This window comes from Pelophylax lessonae (genome assembly GCF_965119305.1).
Source record: "Pelophylax lessonae genome assembly, chromosome: 12".
In the NCBI taxonomy this organism is placed as follows: domain Eukaryota; kingdom Metazoa; phylum Chordata; class Amphibia; order Anura; family Ranidae; genus Pelophylax; species Pelophylax lessonae.
This window is the reverse complement of record NC_138779.1, coordinates 166,223,447-166,241,218: the sequence shown is the minus strand read 5'-3', so window position 1 is coordinate 166,241,218 and position 17,772 is coordinate 166,223,447. Positions and strand designations below refer to the sequence as shown.

The window sequence follows — 17,772 nt, the reverse complement described above, 5'->3', positions numbered from 1 at the left end:
GCATTACCTTACATTTTTCTACATGAAACCTCATTTGCCATGTAGTTGCCCACCCCAATATTTTGTTCAGGTCTGCTTGTAAGGTTACCACGCCCTGCATAGAAGGTATTGGCCTGCTTAGCTTAGTATCGTCCGCAAATACCGAGATTGTGCTTTTTATCCCATCCTCTAGGTCGTTTATGAATAAATTAAACAAGATTGGTCCCAGGACAGATCCTTGGGGGACCCCACTTTCCACAACGACCAATCCAAGTGCTTTCCATTTATCACCACCTTCTGAAATCAACCCTGGAGCCAGTTCTTTATCCAGATACTCTATGGTCCATACCTATGTACCTTAGTTTGTACAGTAAGTGTTTGCGGGGAACTGTGTCAAATGCCTTTGCCATCTAGATAAAGGAAAGCCTGTGGATGTGGTGTATCTTGACTTTGCAACTAACTTCCTCATAGAAGGTTAATAGATTGGTCTGGCAAGAACGATTTTTCATGAATCCATGCTGATTACTACTAATAACACCGTTTTCATTACTAAAGTCTTATATATAGTCCCATATCATCCCCTCCAAAATCTTGCAGACTACTGATGTTAGGCTAACTGGCCTATAGTTCCCCAGATATATCTCGGCTCTGTTTAAAATACTAGTAACACGTTGGCTTTTTTCCAATCAGCTGGCACCATTCCCGTCAGTAGACTATCCATAAAAATTAAGAACAATGGTCTGGCTATCACCTGGCTGAGTTCTTTGAGGACATTCGGGTGTAAGCCATCCGATCCCGGTGATTTATTTCTGTTAAGTTTTTCAAGTTTAGTTCTGAGTCTGTCTTCTGTTAGCCATGAGGGTGCTTTCTGTGTTGTATTATTAAGTTTAACATTACAAGCTGGGTTATTGTAGCCCCCCAATTCTTTTGTGAAGACTGAAGAGAAGAATTTATTTAGCACTTTCGCCTTCTCTTTCGTTTGTGGCCAGATTCCCTTTGTTGTCTTTTATGGGGCCAATGTGGTCTAGTCTCACTTTCTTACTATTTATATACTTAAAAAATGTCTTTGGGGTTTGTTTACTCTCCTCCGCTATGTGCCTTTCATGTTCTATTTTAGCCACCTTGATTACGCCTTTACATTTCTTATTGCACTCTTTGTAATGTTGGAATGCTGCCAATGACCCCTCAGCCTTGTATTTTTTGAAGGCCTTTTCTTTAGTTTTAATATTCCTTTTTATGTTGGAATTTAGCCACCCAGGTTTTATTTTAGCTCTTTTAAACATATTCCCCTTTGGAATGCACTGGCCAATCCCCTTATTTAGTATGTTCCTGAAGCGTTCTTTGTTCCTAGGATTCTATCCTATTTTATATTGTCTAGCAAAGAGCGCAGTTTAGGGAAGTTGGCGCTTTTGAAATCCAGTGTCCTTGTATTACCCTTACGTTTCCTATTTCTATGATTTCTACTGAAAGTAATTGACCGATGGTCACTGCATTTCTACATCCGTGATCAGGTCTGTATTGTTAGTAATTTGTAGGTCTAGTAACACATTGTTTCTTGTCGGTGCGTTCACCATCTGACCCATGAAATTGTCCTGCAAAACATTTAGGAACTGCCAAGCCTTAGGCGAATGCGCAGTTCTTTCTGCCCAGTCTATATCTGGATAATTAAAATCCCCCCCATTATAATGATAACATAATGTATCTGCGAAGCTTACACTCTTTACTGCTCCATTAATATTTGATTTATTCTTTATTATTTGCTTTATGATGTTGAGGTCTTCTCCATACATATACTAAAATAGACTCGTAATCGAATCTTAAAGGAGCAATTTCTCCTTTACGCCAGCTATTACCTCCTCCATCCTATCCAGCCTTTCATTTAGTCTAATATCCAAACTTTCCTTGAACAGTAGGGTTTCTTTTTGTATGCCTGCAATCTCCCTCTGTAGCTGTCCAACCTCTTGAGACTTGGATGCTATTTTAATGCACATTAAATCAAAGGAACCTGCAAACAGAGTATCAGTCCATTTATTTTTTAATTAGTCAGAAGCAAGGGAACTTTTTCATGCACAGTCATCACAGGATCCATTCTAATAAAGTGCTCTTGTCCCAACAGGACTTAATTTCTTTAGTCATAAGACATTCTAGTTTGTGGAACAGCAATCTTAAAGTTCCCTTATTTTCATCTGCTACTGCCTGTAATAGCGGGTTAGTGCTCGATCTTTAGGGATTGTCATGTAGTGTCAGTGGCACTGTTGTTCCCTGATTTAAAGGGCGCAGTTCCGGTGGTCGCCAGAAGGTGTCTTTCAGCAGCCAGGCTAGCTGAGTAATAAAAGTAAAAGTTAATCCCGCGCAAAGGGTGAAAATTGAATAAAAATATAGAAATGGTGCTGCTGCCCACCCGATTACTTACCCTAAAGGAAAGTATAGAAATATGAAAATAATTAATGCTAATTACCACGTGCAAAGTTAAATATGTTGTAAAATAAATCTTATTAATTGATGGTCTGTCTCCTCCACAACGCTCTATGTCCAAATATTAACCACTTTAAAGACTGGAAGTATTTGACCCCTTCCTGACCAGGCCGTATTTTGCGATTCGGCACTGTGTTACTAACGGACAATTGCGCGGTCGTGCGACGCTGTACCCAAATAAAATTTAATGTCCTTTTTTCCCACAAATAGAGCCTTCTTTCGATGGTATTTGATCACCACTGTGATTTTTATTTTTTGTGCTATAAACAAAAAAGAGCGACAATTTTGAAAAAAAAAAAAAAAACAATATTTTTCACATTCTGCTATAAGACATTCTCAAAGTAGAAAACTACATTTTTTTAACATTTTAGGCCAATTTATTTTCTGCTACATATTTTTGGTAAAAAAAAAATCCACAATAAGCGTATTTTGATTGGTTTGCGCAAAAGTTATCGTGTCTACGAACTACGGGAAAGATTTTTGTAATTTTTTTTTTTTACTAGTAATGGCGGCAATCTGCGTTTTTTTTTTTTGTGGAACCGGACAGATCGGACCCCTGACTGATATTTTTGACACTTTTGGGGGGATCAGTGACATTACTACAGTAATCAGTGCTAAAAATATGCACTGTTACTGTAAAAATTACACTGGCAGGGAAGGGGTTAACATGGGTGATCAAGGGGTTAAATGTGAGCCTAGGGCAGTGATTCTATTTGGGGATGATAAAAATGGGAGTCGCGCTCAATATAGAACAGTCAATATATCACATGAATTGCGGACAGCAATAACTGAGAGTCCCATCTCAGCCAAGTTCAGCCTTGATGTATACACAGTTCATGATGGTACAATGGTGAATATCCACCCTGGTGTTAGATACAGACGGACACTTGTGAAGCCCTTCACCACATATAGCCTCTTACCAGAGAGAGATGGGACATGCACAGTAAGTAGTTGGTAAAGCCCCGTACACACACGCAGATCGTCGTCATACAAACGTTGGCGGACGAAAGATCTGCCGATTGTATGCGTGTTAGTATGGTGCCTCCGACAGATGTCTGCACACAATCCGCGGACAAGAGTCTTTCTTGCAAACATGAAAATTTTTGTCTGCAGACACCAGAACGGACGATTGTTCGCCTGTCAGTACAGAAATCAGCCGACAGACCGCAGATTTGCAAGACTGGGCATGCTCAGAAAATAAAAAACACAGGGAAAGTTAACCATTACATGACATCACTTCTGCAGTCAGCTGAAGTCTGCGGACAAAATTCTTGTGCTGTCCTTGCACTTTTCAACAGACACCGACATCCCGGGGAGAAAAGACGAACATTTGTATGACGACGATCTGCGTGTGTGTACGGGGCTTAAGAGGCTATATGTGGTGAAGGGCTTCACAAGTGTCCGTCTGTATCTAACACCAGGGTGGATATTCACCATTGTACCATCATAAACTGTGTATACATCAAGGCTGAACTTGGCTGAGATGGGACTCTCAGTTATTGCTATCCGCAATTCATGTGATATATTGACTGTTCTATATTGAGCGCGACTCCCATTTTTATCATTTTCATTATACATCCAGCTGTATGAGTTCGCTGCTATAAGGGCGCAGGTTTTATATATATTTTTCATTCTATTTGGGGAGGCAGGGCTTCTGAAATGACCGTAGAGACATGTGATCCTATATAGAAGGATCACATGGGCTCTATAATCATTGCAGGGAGAAGAACGGTCAGCTGTGTTTACACGACAGGTCAGTCCTAGTCCAGTTAGATGCAGTTTGACATACTGAAACTGCAGTGAGAGCTGGCTACAGGACTGGGCCTGCAAAAGTAGAGAGAGTCTTTAGGAGTGTTTTAAAGACTGAGACGGCAGGATCAAACACTTTTGTAAATTCCTTTTTTCAGCGGATAGTTTGGCAAATATTTGGGGAGCAGTAAAATCCTTTCCGAAGTGACCCAATCATAGATTGCACATTTTGTGTGTTCATGTACAGGAAATGTTTTGAAAGTTTTTGCAGGTCTCTTTGTACCCAAAAGAGGCATGGTGAAATGGAGGAGAACCAAACTGCTCAATTCTGAGGTTTTTGTGGATGCAGCACTGAGTCTTTTTTACATTAGCAAGCTCTTGCTTCAATATATTGGCATCCTAGGGGGGAAAAATGTTCTGCAGCTTCTTCCAATACGGTCTCAATATCTTCTTCCCCTCTCCCCCCTTCCTTGCCTCGTCTAAAGCAAGTATATCAAGAGCCAACTGGTGGAGAAAGGGGAGTAGAAGAGGCATAGTGTTTTTGAGACCTGGACCAAAATAGCTATATTAAGGCTGGTATTTCTCCTAAGAATTGTGATATAGACGCAGAAAATTCTGAATTTGTCTGAGGCCCCTTTCAAACCTATGCGACCTAGAAATTGCGTGATTGTGCCACGATTTTTACTGGACTTGAAGCAATGCCTGTGTAATCTTGGGGTCTATAGACCTCAAAATGCATCAAAGTCAGACCAAAGTAGTGCAGGGACTACTTCTAAGTTGTTGCGATATGAATGGTACTTATTGGAGACCATGCAGTCCCAAGTCGCACGACAAGTTGCACAAGTGTGAAATAGGCCTAATAGGCCACTTGTTGAGTGCTATAATCGGATGCATCGACCATTGTCATAGCTCGCTCCTACTCCAGTGCAAGGGGTGCATCCTCATTCTAAAATTAAATGTTGTGAAGGACTTCGGCAGAGCCATTGTTTATCTGCAGTTTTGCAATATCTCCCTTTCACCTGGTCCGCACCATAGTTATGTGCAAGGGTATTGGAACGCTCATGGAGTAGGGTGCAGAATAAAGGCTTAGCATGTCCAGAAGGAGAACACAGCAACCCAGTTGTAGACTGTCCTGTATCGAATCCTTGTGGCAAAAGAAAAGCGGGAAATGCCATATAACAGAATACCATATAATGGCTCTAAACTGAAGTGGCAGTAAAGTGTGTGACATGTGGTGAGATGCCTGTTCATACAGCTGAGAAGTTACATTTTTAGATCCAAAATTTAAAAAACTGTACATTGTAATGAATACCATTCAAATATTACTCTGGTCTTTACAGTAACCATCAGAAGCATACAGGGTGAACCTTTCTTATCTGTCTGCAAAGCTGGATGGTTATATTAAGTCCATGCTTTGCCTGTAATAGAGGACATACCTCCAAGGGGTCTTCAGAGATTGGGCTTCATAGGGATGGACCATGGCCCTGGAACTGTATAGAACCCTGCGGCTGACAACATGCATTGCACAAGGTGAGAGCCCATGCAGGATCCAGCGCCAAAAAAGCAACATTACAGGCTGTCCCTGCAGGATGGGGTCTGGGTATGGCTTCTAAGCTTTAATGAGGCTGCATATGCACTGCTTCTATTTGTGACAGTAGAGGGCAGTGAGGAGTTCTTTGAAGAACTTAGAAAAAAAAAAAACGGAACTTTTGTAAAATCTTACCTGTAAAATTCCTTTCTCTGAGTCCTCCGACAGTTGCCGCCTCCTCTAAGTCATCACTGTTGGGTATTGACTTCCGCTCCGCAGGAGTAGCTAGGCATAAAGACTTAGTCAAAAGAACAAAGGCATTTGCATATACACACTCATGGGGGCTGTCCCATCTGGTCAATACCCCCCTGCAGTGACCACTCCCAACTCAGTTTGGTAGCATAGCAGTAGGTAATAAGAACTCCAAAAGAGTGGCAGGGGCGGCGACTGTCGGAGGACTCAGAGAAAGGAATTTTACAGGTAAGATTTTACAAAAATTCTGTTTTCTCTTACGTCCTCCGACAGTCGCCGCCTCCTCTAAGTCATCACTGTTGGGATGTCCCAAAGCAGTATAGACATGAGGGGTGGGAGATGCAACCGTAGAAAAGGCAACGCAGTACCCACATCAGAGAAAGGAACCTTACATGCACAGTAAGAGAACCTCTGGGCAACAGAAAACAATGCTCAACAGGAGCAACAGCCCAGGAAAGCAAATACCAACAGCCAAAGACCCATAAAAAAACAAGGGTCCTTCATGGCACTGCCGCACTGAGAACCTTGCGGCCAAAGGAGGCATCAGCTGATGCCAGAACATCTACCTTGTAGAATTTGGAAAAAGTGCACCGACGACCAAGTCGCAGCCTTGCACAACTGGGCCACCGAGGCCCGATGCCAATAGGCCCAGGACGCACTCACAGATCTGGTAGAGTGCGCCTTAACAGGGAAGGGTGGAACCTGTTCCTTCAAATCATAAGCCTGTTCAATGGTCTGTCTGATCCATTTGGCAATAGTCGCTGCGGATGCAGCCATGCCCTTCCGAGGTCCCTCAGGAAGGACAAAGAGGGAATCCGACTTCCGAAAAGATTCCGTAGACTAGAGGTAAACCCTGATCGCCCTGACAACATCCAAAGAATGCAGAGCAACCTCCTTAGGATGCTTAGGCTTCGTACAAAGCGAAGGTAGGACAATGTCCTCATTAATGTGGAACTCAGAGACCACCTTAGGAAGAAAGGAGGGATGCGGACCTTATCCCGGTGAATCACCAAGTATGGAGAACGGCAAGATAACGCTGCCAGTTCCGGCACCCTGCGAGCCGAAGTGATCGCCACCAAAAAGGCAACCTTCTTAGACAGCAGAGGCAGCGATATATCCCAAATGTTTTCAAAGGGAGTACGCTGTAACACGGACAGAACCAAGTTCAAGTCCCATGGAGGTAAAGGCTCATTCCTGGGAGGAGCCAGATGTCGCACACCTTAAATGAAGGTGCGAACCAGAGAATGAGACGTCACAGGGCGTTGGAAAAGAATAGCCAGTGCGGACACCTGGCCCTTGATCGTGGCCAGCGCCAGGCGCTGATCCACCCCAGACTGGAGGAAGGCCAAAACTCTCGACACAGAGTATGAGCGAGGGGAGAACCCCCTGGACTCACACCAGGCGAAATAAGCCTTCCAGGTACGGTAATAGATTTTACCAGAGGAGGATTTTCTAGCCCTGACAAGGGTAGGAATGACCTCAGAGGGGAGACCCGTCCCTCAGGACCTGGGTCACAATAGCCAGGCCGTTAAAGCCAGCGACTGTAAAGCAGGATGGAAGATCGGACCCCGAGACAGGAGATCTTCCCGCATTGGCAGCCGCCACAGAGGCACCACAGCCAGGTGAACATGTCGGCGTACCAGGACCGGCTTGGCCAGTCCGGCATCACCAGGTGCGGTTCCGAGGCTAACCTGCGGAGGAACCTGGACAGCAACTGAATCGGAGGAAAGGCATACATCAGACGATACTGATGCCAAGGGGCCACTAACGCATCCAAGGCGTCCGCCAGCGGATCACGTGTTCTTGCCACCAACCCTTCCACCTTTCGGTTTAGCCGAGATGCGAACAGATCCACGTCCGGGGATCCCCACTTCGCACACAGCATTTGGAAGACCTCCGGGTGTAGGGACCATTCCCCCTGGTCCAGGGTCTGGCGGCTCAGATAGTCGGCCTGCCAATTCTCCACACCCGGAATGTGGATTGCCGAAATTGCCAGGACACGAGTCTCGGCCCAAGACAGAATGTCGGACACCTCCAGGGCCGCTCGAGCACTCCTGGTGCCCCCTTGGTGGTTGATGTAAGCCACCGCAGTAGCATTGTCCGTCTGTTCCCGAACAGGACGGCCCGAAGTCGTTCCGACCACTGGAAGAGACAGAGTCTTATCGCTCGCAATTCCAGAACATTTATCGGGAGGGAGGACTCCTCCTCCGACCAAGTGCCCTGGGCAGACAGGTTGCCCAGGACTCCACCCCAGCCCGACAGGCTGGCATCCGTGGTAATCACCTTCCACACCAACGGATGGAAGGACTTGCCTTCTGCCACCGATGGGGACTGGAGCCACCACAGAAGAGCCAATCTGGTCTGACGACTCAAGGAGACACTCAGATCCAGGGACTGAGGCAGTATGTCCCACCTGTCCAGGATCTCTGCTTGGAGAGCCCGCGTGTGAAACTGAGCAAAGGGTATCGCCTCGAAGGCCGAAACCATCAACCCCAGGCCCCGCATACAGGTCCTGAGTGACGAGGACGGGTTGTCCCTGAGGGACCTGATCTCATCTTGCAAGGTCCGGAGCTTGTCCTCCGGCAAGAAAACCTTTGCCTGAGCAGAGTCCAGAATCATTCCCAGATAGGGAAGACGAAGCGATGGAGAGAGTCCAGAATCATTCCCAGATAGGGAAGACGAAGCGATGGAGACAACGTCGATTTCTGAACGTTGATGGTCCACCCGAACTCCTGGAGCGTCTGTACTGTAGTGGACAGATCGCGCACTAGGTCCTGGCTGGCACGTGATCTCAGGGCATTGTGGTCTTGGGTTACCTGGACGATCTACTTCTGAGTCCTCAGCAGGCCCAGAACCGGCGCCAGCACTTTGGTAAAAACCCTTGGTGCCGAAGCGAGACCAAAAGGTAACGCCACAAACTGGTAGTGGTCTTCTGCGATACTAAATCGAAGGTACCGCTGATGACCCTCAAAAATGGGGATGTGCAGGTACGCATCTTTTAGATCTATCGAGGCCAGGAATTCTCCTGGACTTAAGGAGGCCACCACCGAACGGAGAGACTCCATACGGAACTTCCGAACACGCACAAAGCGGTTCAGCGCTTTCAGGTCCAGAATAGGACGCACTTTGCCCTCCTTTCTGGGCACAGTGTACAGATTTGAATAAAACCCGCGAAACCTGTCCCGATGAGACACCGGGACAATCACCCCCTGAGCAGGAAGGTCCTGTACCGCTTGGTGCAGGTCCTGCAGACGCCCCGGAGGCAAATGAAGATTTGAGGGAAAGAATCTGTCCGCCGGCCGGGAAAGGAATTCGATCTTGTATCCCGATTTAATGATTTCCAGAACCCACCTGTCCAATATCCGGAGCAGCCAAGGTTGGAGGAAACCGCGCAAACGTCCCCCCACCCCTGAAACGGGTGAGGGTGCCCCTTCAGGCAGAGACGGACTGACCCGCCGAGCCGGCATTGCCTGACTTCTGCTTACCCGCCCAGGGCTTCTTCTGACTGCCCTGGGCCTTGAAGGGCTTGCCCTTGGATTGGTTCCGAAAGGCACGAAAGGACCCCTGAGTGGATCTAGGCGCAGAACCCTGCTTGCCTCGAAAGGAATTGTTCTTCGGGTTCTGGGGCAGCAAAGTGCTCTTGCCCCCCGTGAAGCCTTTTACCAGGGTATCCAACACCTCGCCAAAAAGGCGAGAGCCAGCATAGGGAAATTCAGCAACTGTTTTCCGCGAGGACTGGTCAGCCGACCAGCTCTTCTTCAGCCAAATCAGTCGCCGGTTAAGTACCGAGACACTAGAGAGGCGTGCTACTAAAGGGGCCTCATTCAAGGCCGCATCACATAAATACATGATTCCCTGGTGGATTTGATCCACCATTTCCAGCCCGGCAGGCGGAACCTCATCAGACACGAGGTTGCTCCTAAGCACCTTCGTCCAATCAGCCACCGCCTGAGCCACCAAGACGGACGCGAAAACGGGTCTGAGCAACGAGCCCGCCACTGTATAGGAATGGCGGGCCAGAGACTCCAACCGCCGGTCCGTGGGATCCCGGAAAACCGGGGTATCCTCAGAAGGAACCAAGGTAGCCTTGTTTAACGCGGCCACAGTGTGATCTACCTGTGGAGGCACACACCATCGTGATTCCGTAGCCGGTGCAAACGGATAAAGCAATTTGAGACGACTAGGCACCAGGAATGGACGTTTTAACGTGCGCCACATTTCATTAATAGTGTAATGAAACTCAGCTGGGCAGGGAAAAACCTGCGCCAACTTGCGGGTCCTGTGCGTCCCAAATGAGGACACAACGTCCGGAGAAAAGGGCTCATCCTCCAAATGTAGTGTTTCCTTAACAGAAACAATTAATTCATCCATGGTCGCCCGCTCTTCAGGCGACCCCGGGGAAGAGGTATCAACCCTTCGACCTCTGCCTCCCCCTCAGACCCCAACAGGTCCAAGGATGAGCGAGACCCTGAAAAGGGCACGCTCGCAGCAGCCATATCACCATCTGAATAAGAGGAGAGAGACAATCTGGGCCTCTTTTTAGCAGCACGTTCAGCCATCAGCATTTCCATATTTGACACCAAGGTCGCCACTACATCGGCCAAATCAGGTCTCAGAGGGGCCACAGGAGAACTGGGGACCCCCACCGGAGCTGGGGGGAATTTGCTGTCCTGAGAATCCATTGCACAAGGTGACAAAAAACAACAGTGCAATAAAGTTAGTACTGTCCCTTTTAAGATCGCTGCGGAGTGCGCAGCCCACCGCTTCAGCTACAGTGACAAAGACCCCCAAACAGGAGAGAAAAAACTGAGCCAGAAATGACAATACAGAAAGATATTGAGAGCAAAAACCTGCAGAGCCCCGCAGAGTGTTGCCACCGAGTGTCCTGCTTCAGAGGAAAAGGAAGCGCTGCTAGAGTAGGCTGAACTTATAGGCTGCATGACTCAGGGAAAATGGCTGCCCCATAGGATTGCATGGAAGGCTCCGCCAAAATGGCCGCCGGACATGCGGTCGTTACGATCGTTCGGCTACCGCAAAATGGCGCATTTGTTCCCTTTTGTTTATTTCTATGTCGGGGGACGTATCTGGAAGTGTGTGTTTAAATCGCATGGCCTGCGGCAAAGGATTGCTTTTCTAAAACCTGATGGTTAAGTGCTGGAAGCTGTGATTCTTGATGATTGGAGAGATAGAGGCTGTGTTCCTTGGAGATATTTATGCTTTTTGACCCTGCAGGGTCGAGTTACTAAGGTGAGAAGCAGATAATGCTTGGTGGTGGGAAGTTGTGAGCACAGAAGTCACATCAGTTGCTGTTATTCACCAGACCACAAGTGGACTTTATCTTTTCCCTGCTCTTTGTTCTACATCACCTCAAGCTATGGACTGTCTCTTATATTTATAAATATTTATATATATTTATAATTGTTTTTAAAATTGGTGTTAATGCTGATTTTATTATCCAGATTATTTATTCATCTTAATAGCACTCTTAAGACTGTGCTGCACTATGTTTTAAGAATTTTGTTGAAGGTGTTCAGATTGCTCTTGGGTGTCAGCTGGTGGGTCTACACATTATTTATTAATTCAGCGCTGAATCTGTCTTTATATATTTTATATACTTTAAGACATCTCAGCTTATACCAAGCTCACTTTTGGAGCTACTGTGTGCTGGATAGTGTGTACAGTTTGTAGTGCTAAGCCCATGACATACATAAAAGACCCTGTTGAAAACCATTCATTTCAACAACAATTCTCCTTTAAAGAATATGATATTTATTGCACGTTTACCTGTAAAAGTCTCTCTTTTGTGAACATCCAAAAGGCTTATGTCTGCAGCTTGGTGCTGCCATCTTGGATGTGATGTCAGCAGCCGCAGCAGACTCAGTGCTTTTGCACAAGTACCACCCAAATATTCCCCTTCCCTCCTTACCTGGCTACTATGTAAAGGGTAATATATAGGGAGAGGCACAGGAGCTTTACCATTGGACAGACAATGTAACTTAGAAAAAGAGAGAATGGCAAATGTGTCACCAACAGAAAATGTGATCCATATTTGATAGAGCTGCTTTTTGATTATATTTAAAATCCCAATTCTGTGCACTAAAAGTAATGCATAATAACACACAAACAAACCAAAGAAATTTTAATAAAGGTATGGCAAATGTAGGTACATACATGGCAAACAACTGATGTGACAAAAAAACAAAAAAAAAAAATCACATGCCTCAAAATTCAACTGAAAACAATAACACAGATGTCAATAAGACCAGGCATTAAGTTTCCCTCCAAGAAGAACACAATAGCGTGGAAGCAGACCTTCCCTATGGTATACAGAGAACGATATCTTTCACAGCAAGTGTAGCACATGACATGTCCAACTTCTGCCATCCAGTTTACCAAGAACAAGAATACTGTGGCCTGATGATACAGCCAGGCCAGTGTCACACTGGATAAAACACCAGCCTAACTATCAGGACTAGTTTTGCATTTTATCAGCCAGGCCAGTGTCACACTGGATAAAACACCAGCCTAACTATCAGGACTAGTTTTGCATTTTATCATCTTTTTCTTTTTTGTAGTTTCTAGGTACATTAGGTGCTCTTAGAGCCAGAATCCGGCCTATAATGATGAAGAAGATGGCCAGCACATGGATAACAAAATAAATAGACTTCCAGAAGCGCACAGTGTCGGAGAAGGTGAGGAGAACGAAGCCCATGCACATGTAGTCATATGCTCTCATCTTCAGGAACCAGTGCACCCAGTCAAACACCAGCTTGCCAGAATCAGAAAGATGACGTCTCAATCCCATATCCATCATCCCCTCAGATGCCAGGCACAAGGGGATAGTCAAAAAGCTCAGGTAATAGCCAGGGTGGATTCCATGCCAGTAAGCACTGATCAGCATAGTCCATGTACTCCTGTTATTAAAGAGAGAAAACAGAAAAAGTTTAATTTGCAGGAAACACTTCAGGCAAATGCCCACCTATTTTGTAAATTCCTGAATCATAAAATAATGCATTATAAAATAAAGGCTAAAATAATTAAAGCCAAACTCCCAGCTGCTTTTAAATGTATCTATGCAGTGGGTGGGTTAAATGCTTGTTTGGCTAGGGAGGAAAAAAAAAATGAGAAATACCTTATTCTTCTCTGCCACAGACTTCCTCCTCTCTGCATGACTGATCCCTCAAAGTCGCTTTCCTTTGCTGCCTGGCCAGTTGCAGCTTTTGGACGTCATTGTGCACATGCAGGACCAGCAGTCCTGTATTGTACAGGAGGGCAAATGCCTGCTCACATTCCAGAGCACTGGCTGCTCAGGGAGGGAGGAATAAGGCAGGTATTTGTACTTTTCCCACTTAGACAATCATTTGGCCCATGCAGTGCACGGGTAAGTTTAACAAAAACCCAGAGTTGGACTTAAAAAGGTAATTTCAGGTCACAAGCGGTTGTCTGCAGTAAGCTACTAAAGCAGCTAAAGGTAAAAGCAAGAATAAGCACATTCTATTCTACAAAAAGCCTCTATTAGATAATAGAGGCTTTTTGTATTGATGAGATGAACCAAAAGTGGTCCACGCTTTAGAAACCAATTCAAGCAATGCAGAGAATGCAGGGACTGGAAGCTGCAGATAATTGTAAACTACCAATGACAGCCAAGTTTTACAGGGAGATATTTAGCAAAAATACAATATGCAGTGTAAGCTGCATATTACACTTACCTCCAGGTACTTTAATTACAAGTTTATGAAGGACAGATACCACACTCTTAAGCTGGCTACACATTATAAAACATAATTTTTCCAATTTTCTCCAGATTTTTCTTTTAACGTTGTAGTGTGAGGGCCCGCCGTATTGCATACAATTTGAAAGTTTAGGTTTGACTTCATATTATATTGTATTGTGTAGCCAGCTTTAAAGTTTCACTAAGCCCACATCATAAAAAAACTATCAATAAATGCTGTATTACGTGCTGTTCATAGTCAGTCACTATGAGATTGTTTTTCTGTATTCTGCAAAAAACTGGCTGGGGGGGGCGTGGCCTGGCGATGGCGCTGTGAAGAAGTTCACACAGGGAGCTCCGTGACCCGCGATTGTGCTACAGCCCTTTGCAGCTTACTCCTCCGTCGCCTCTTTACATGCTCGCTAGCAGCAAGCCTCAGGTCTCCGGCAGCACCTGGGAGACTGGACATATCTTCATACTTCCTCCGGCATCCCCCTGCTTCACAGGGCCCCACGGCTTCCAAGATGGCGCTGCTGTGCCCGACAGCAGCAGGCACCGCCACACAGAAGAAGACAGGGAAAGCGGCATCCTCCCAGCCCTCGGCACAAACCTCTCCTCCACAGGGGTCTCCCTCTCCTATCCCCTCACCTGTACTGCCACCCGCAGACTCTCCTGCTGACTCAGCCTCCTCCAGCATCTGAATGGCGGGAGATCCTCTCCTTGATCCCAACAAAGCAGGACTTCACTGAAATGGCTGCTTCTATCATGAGTACCCTCTCCCGGGAGATTAATTCACTTATCAGATAGATCATGTACACAGCAAGGTTGAGGTAGTGGAGGAAGCCCAGGCCTCCTTAACTACCAGGGTGGCTGCATTAGAGCATTCACAGACTCTTTTTCAGAAACCCCTCATTACCTTACAATTGCAGCAGGATGACGGGGAAAACCGTAGCCGCAGAAACAACATCAGGCTACCCTAGGCCCAGACCTAAAGGCCACCATCTTTAATAAGCTGCTGGACAGACCACCTACTGAGGACATAGAAATTGACCGGGTGCACAGAGTGCGGGCCCCTCGCAGCGCTGGGGCAGATCATCCACGCGATGTCCTAGCCAGGGTCCACTTTTACTCCCTCGAGGAAATCATGAGAAGGGCCTGGACAAGGGGCCCCCCTGGATTTTGATGGAGCCTCCATTCGACTGTTCCCTGACTTGTCCCGCCTAACCTTGAGGATGAGGGCCATTCCGAAACCTCTGCTGGAGACTGTCCGCACTGCGGGTGCCACATATCATTGGGGCCACCCGTTTCACCTGGTGGTTCTGAAGGGCGGAAGCTCCTTTGCCCTTTAGTGGCCGGACTAACTACTTGAGCTCTTCTTTTTTTCTTGAGATCCCTCTGATTCCGGTTCCCAACTGGCTCGGCAATCCATGGAACCAGGGCGCATCAAGGCCCCCCTCGCCAACACCTCAACAACACAGGAGACACCGTTCAAGGTCCACCATGCAGCGGGACTCAGACGATACCCCTGCCTCACATGAACTGTAGGACCAGCCGGGGACTTTTCCCCACCTACACTTGGCCTGCCTGACGGGCCCCCTGGCCTCTTCGCTTCTCCCCAATCTGCCCTCTCCACCGTGATCCCCTGATGTCCCGCTGAGATTGCCGTTCACTTCCCTGGTTTTGCGCAGGTCCGGGCTTACTTACCTTGTTACGTTCCCCCCCCTGCCGGTTTGTACTGATTGGTCTGGTGTTTTTTACCGACTCTACAGGAGCAGATCTACATCCATTGGCAGAGGGGGTACCTTCTCTACGCTTTCTCCTAGTCCGGCTCAGTGCGGGTTTGGCGGGGGTCCTCTCACTGTGGGGGGGGGGGGGGGGGGGTTGCTGGGTTCATTTTACTTGTAATGTTGTTATGGGCTTATTTGTTTGCACTTCTCTCATATGTCTATTTTGCTTAATGTTTGTCACTTGACCCTGAGGTCTCAGTTTGTGTCTCCTTTCACGTGGCTGGCACCCCCAGGTCACGTCTCCCACCTTCTCATAGAGTCTAGAATCCTACACACCCCGCACTAGGTTACGCCAGGTTTCATTTAAATCTCATTTAGTGTAAACACTGATATACAGTTCTACCTGACCTTTTCTTGTCTTCTTTATCTCCTTTCTCTCTTGCCTGCACCCTTCCCCCCTATTCTTACCGTTCTCTCCCCCCTCCCTCTATTTCCCCCACTCTTCCCTTCTCCCCCCCCCCTCTCTACCCCTCCCCCTTCCTGACATTCCCTCCCCTTCTTCTCGGGCTGTAGCGGGGCCATCTACTGCCTCTGTCATCTTTATTTCTACCATTACCAGAGCATGATCTGACAGAGTTATCGATTCAATTGATGTCTTACCCATCAATTCCAATAACCTATGTTCCACCAACACATAATCCAGTCTCGAGTAAGTACTGTGTGAGGAGGAGTAAAAAGAGTAGTCCTAGTCCCTATCTCTGGGGTGTTGAATTCTCCAAATATTGACCAGCTGATGCTGGTATAATAGTTTTTAATTTTTTTTTAGTTCTACTCCTCTCCTCCCCACATGGGACGACACAGTGAGCTGTAAATCCATAATAAAATTAAAATCCCCTGCAACTATTGCCATACCATCTTTAAATTAATTTAGTTTCCCAAAGGTCTGCTTTAAATAAATCATAGGGTTCTTATTAGGGCAATAAATATTTGCAAATATCACTTGCCGTGCTGTGCAAGATGTGTGTGACTTGCTTCTCTGGAAGCCCAGATCCTGGAGAACAAAGTGGTAACAACATCAACAACCTGGAAAGGAGTTTGGACATTACCCATCAGGCACTGGCAGGGGCCGGCATAGAGGAGGGAGGAGTAGAGGAGACGCAGGCATCAGAGGTAGGCAGTTGGGTGACCATTAGGAAGGGTAGAGGGAAGAGCGCTAGGGAGGGCAGTCCTGAGTTGGAACACCCTAACAAATTTGCCAAGTTGCATGTTGATGGGGATATCAGCTCAGGGGTGGCAGTGCTGGAGCAGGTGCCCTCCCCCAGCTGCCAGGGGAGTGGCGGCTCCAGGAAGGAGGGGGGCCGAGACTCAGGAAAGGTTAGACAGGTTGTGGTAGTGGGGGACTCAATTATCAAGAGGACAGAGAGGGCAATCTGTTGAAACGATCAAGGTAGCCGGACAGTATGTGGTTTACTGGGCGCTCGAGTTTGGCACATCGCGGATCGGGTAGACAGATTATTGGGCGGGGCTGGGGATGACCCAGCGGTCATGGTGCATGTCGGCACTAATGACCAAGTAAAAGGAAGGTGGAGGATCCTAAAGAACGATTTCAGGGACTTTGGGAATAGATTGAGGAATAGGACCTCCAAGGTGCTTTTCTCTGAAATACTGCCGGTACCTCGAGCCACACCAGAGAGGCAGAAGGAGCTTAGGGAACTTAACAAGTGGCTGAGGAACTGGTGTAAGGAGGAGGGGTTTGGGTTCCTGGAGAACTGGGCTGACTTTAGTAAGGATGGGCTGTACCTTAATGGGGATGGTACAGCTCTTTTGGGGAGAAAGATGGCTACCAGGTTGGATGGGCTTTAAAACTAGGAGATGGGGCGGGAAGGGCTCAGAAGTAGAGTCAGTCAGGAGGGAGCAAAGGACAGAAGGCAGTATTAGAGTCAGCAGCGACAGTAGTTCCATAACGTCAATTGGGGGGTCTGTGCGGGAAAACCTCAGACCAAACAGGAATAAAAATAATGACCATTCACTATCAACTTCCACAAAACTAAGAGGGGTATATGCAAATGCCAGGAGCCTAGCTAATAAAATGGATGAGTTGAAAATGTTAGTACATAAGGAAGACATAGACCTTGTGGGAATAACGGAAACTTGGTTCGACCCCTTACATGACTGGCTGGCCAATATCCAAGGGTATTCGGTGTAACGGAAGGACAGGGTAGGAAAAAGAGGGGGAGGGGTATGTCTCTATGTCAAGAATAATGTAAGGGTGTTAGAGAGGAGTGATATTATGGAAGGGATGAGTATGGAGTTAGAATCTGTGTGTATAGAACTTCATAGGGAAGAAGGGA

At 46.8% G+C, this 17,772-nt stretch overlaps 1 protein-coding gene across 1 annotated transcript in view; it reads right to left on the bottom strand.

The window, feature by feature from the left end:
• Positions 1-12,279: 12,279 nt before the first annotated feature.
• The window catches only part of MBOAT7 (membrane bound acylglycerophosphatidylinositol O-acyltransferase MBOAT7), an 809,637-nt gene continuing 804,144 nt past the window's right edge, over positions 12,280-17,772 (bottom strand). The window contains exons 7-8 of the mRNA XM_082273563.1: positions 12,491-12,897; positions 12,280-12,360 (exon numbers count right to left, since the gene is read on the bottom strand). Of these exons, the coding sequence (XP_082129689.1) occupies positions 12,522-12,897 (376 nt within the window). The 3' untranslated portion in view covers positions 12,280-12,360; positions 12,491-12,521. The remainder of the gene's footprint in view (positions 12,361-12,490; positions 12,898-17,772) is intronic.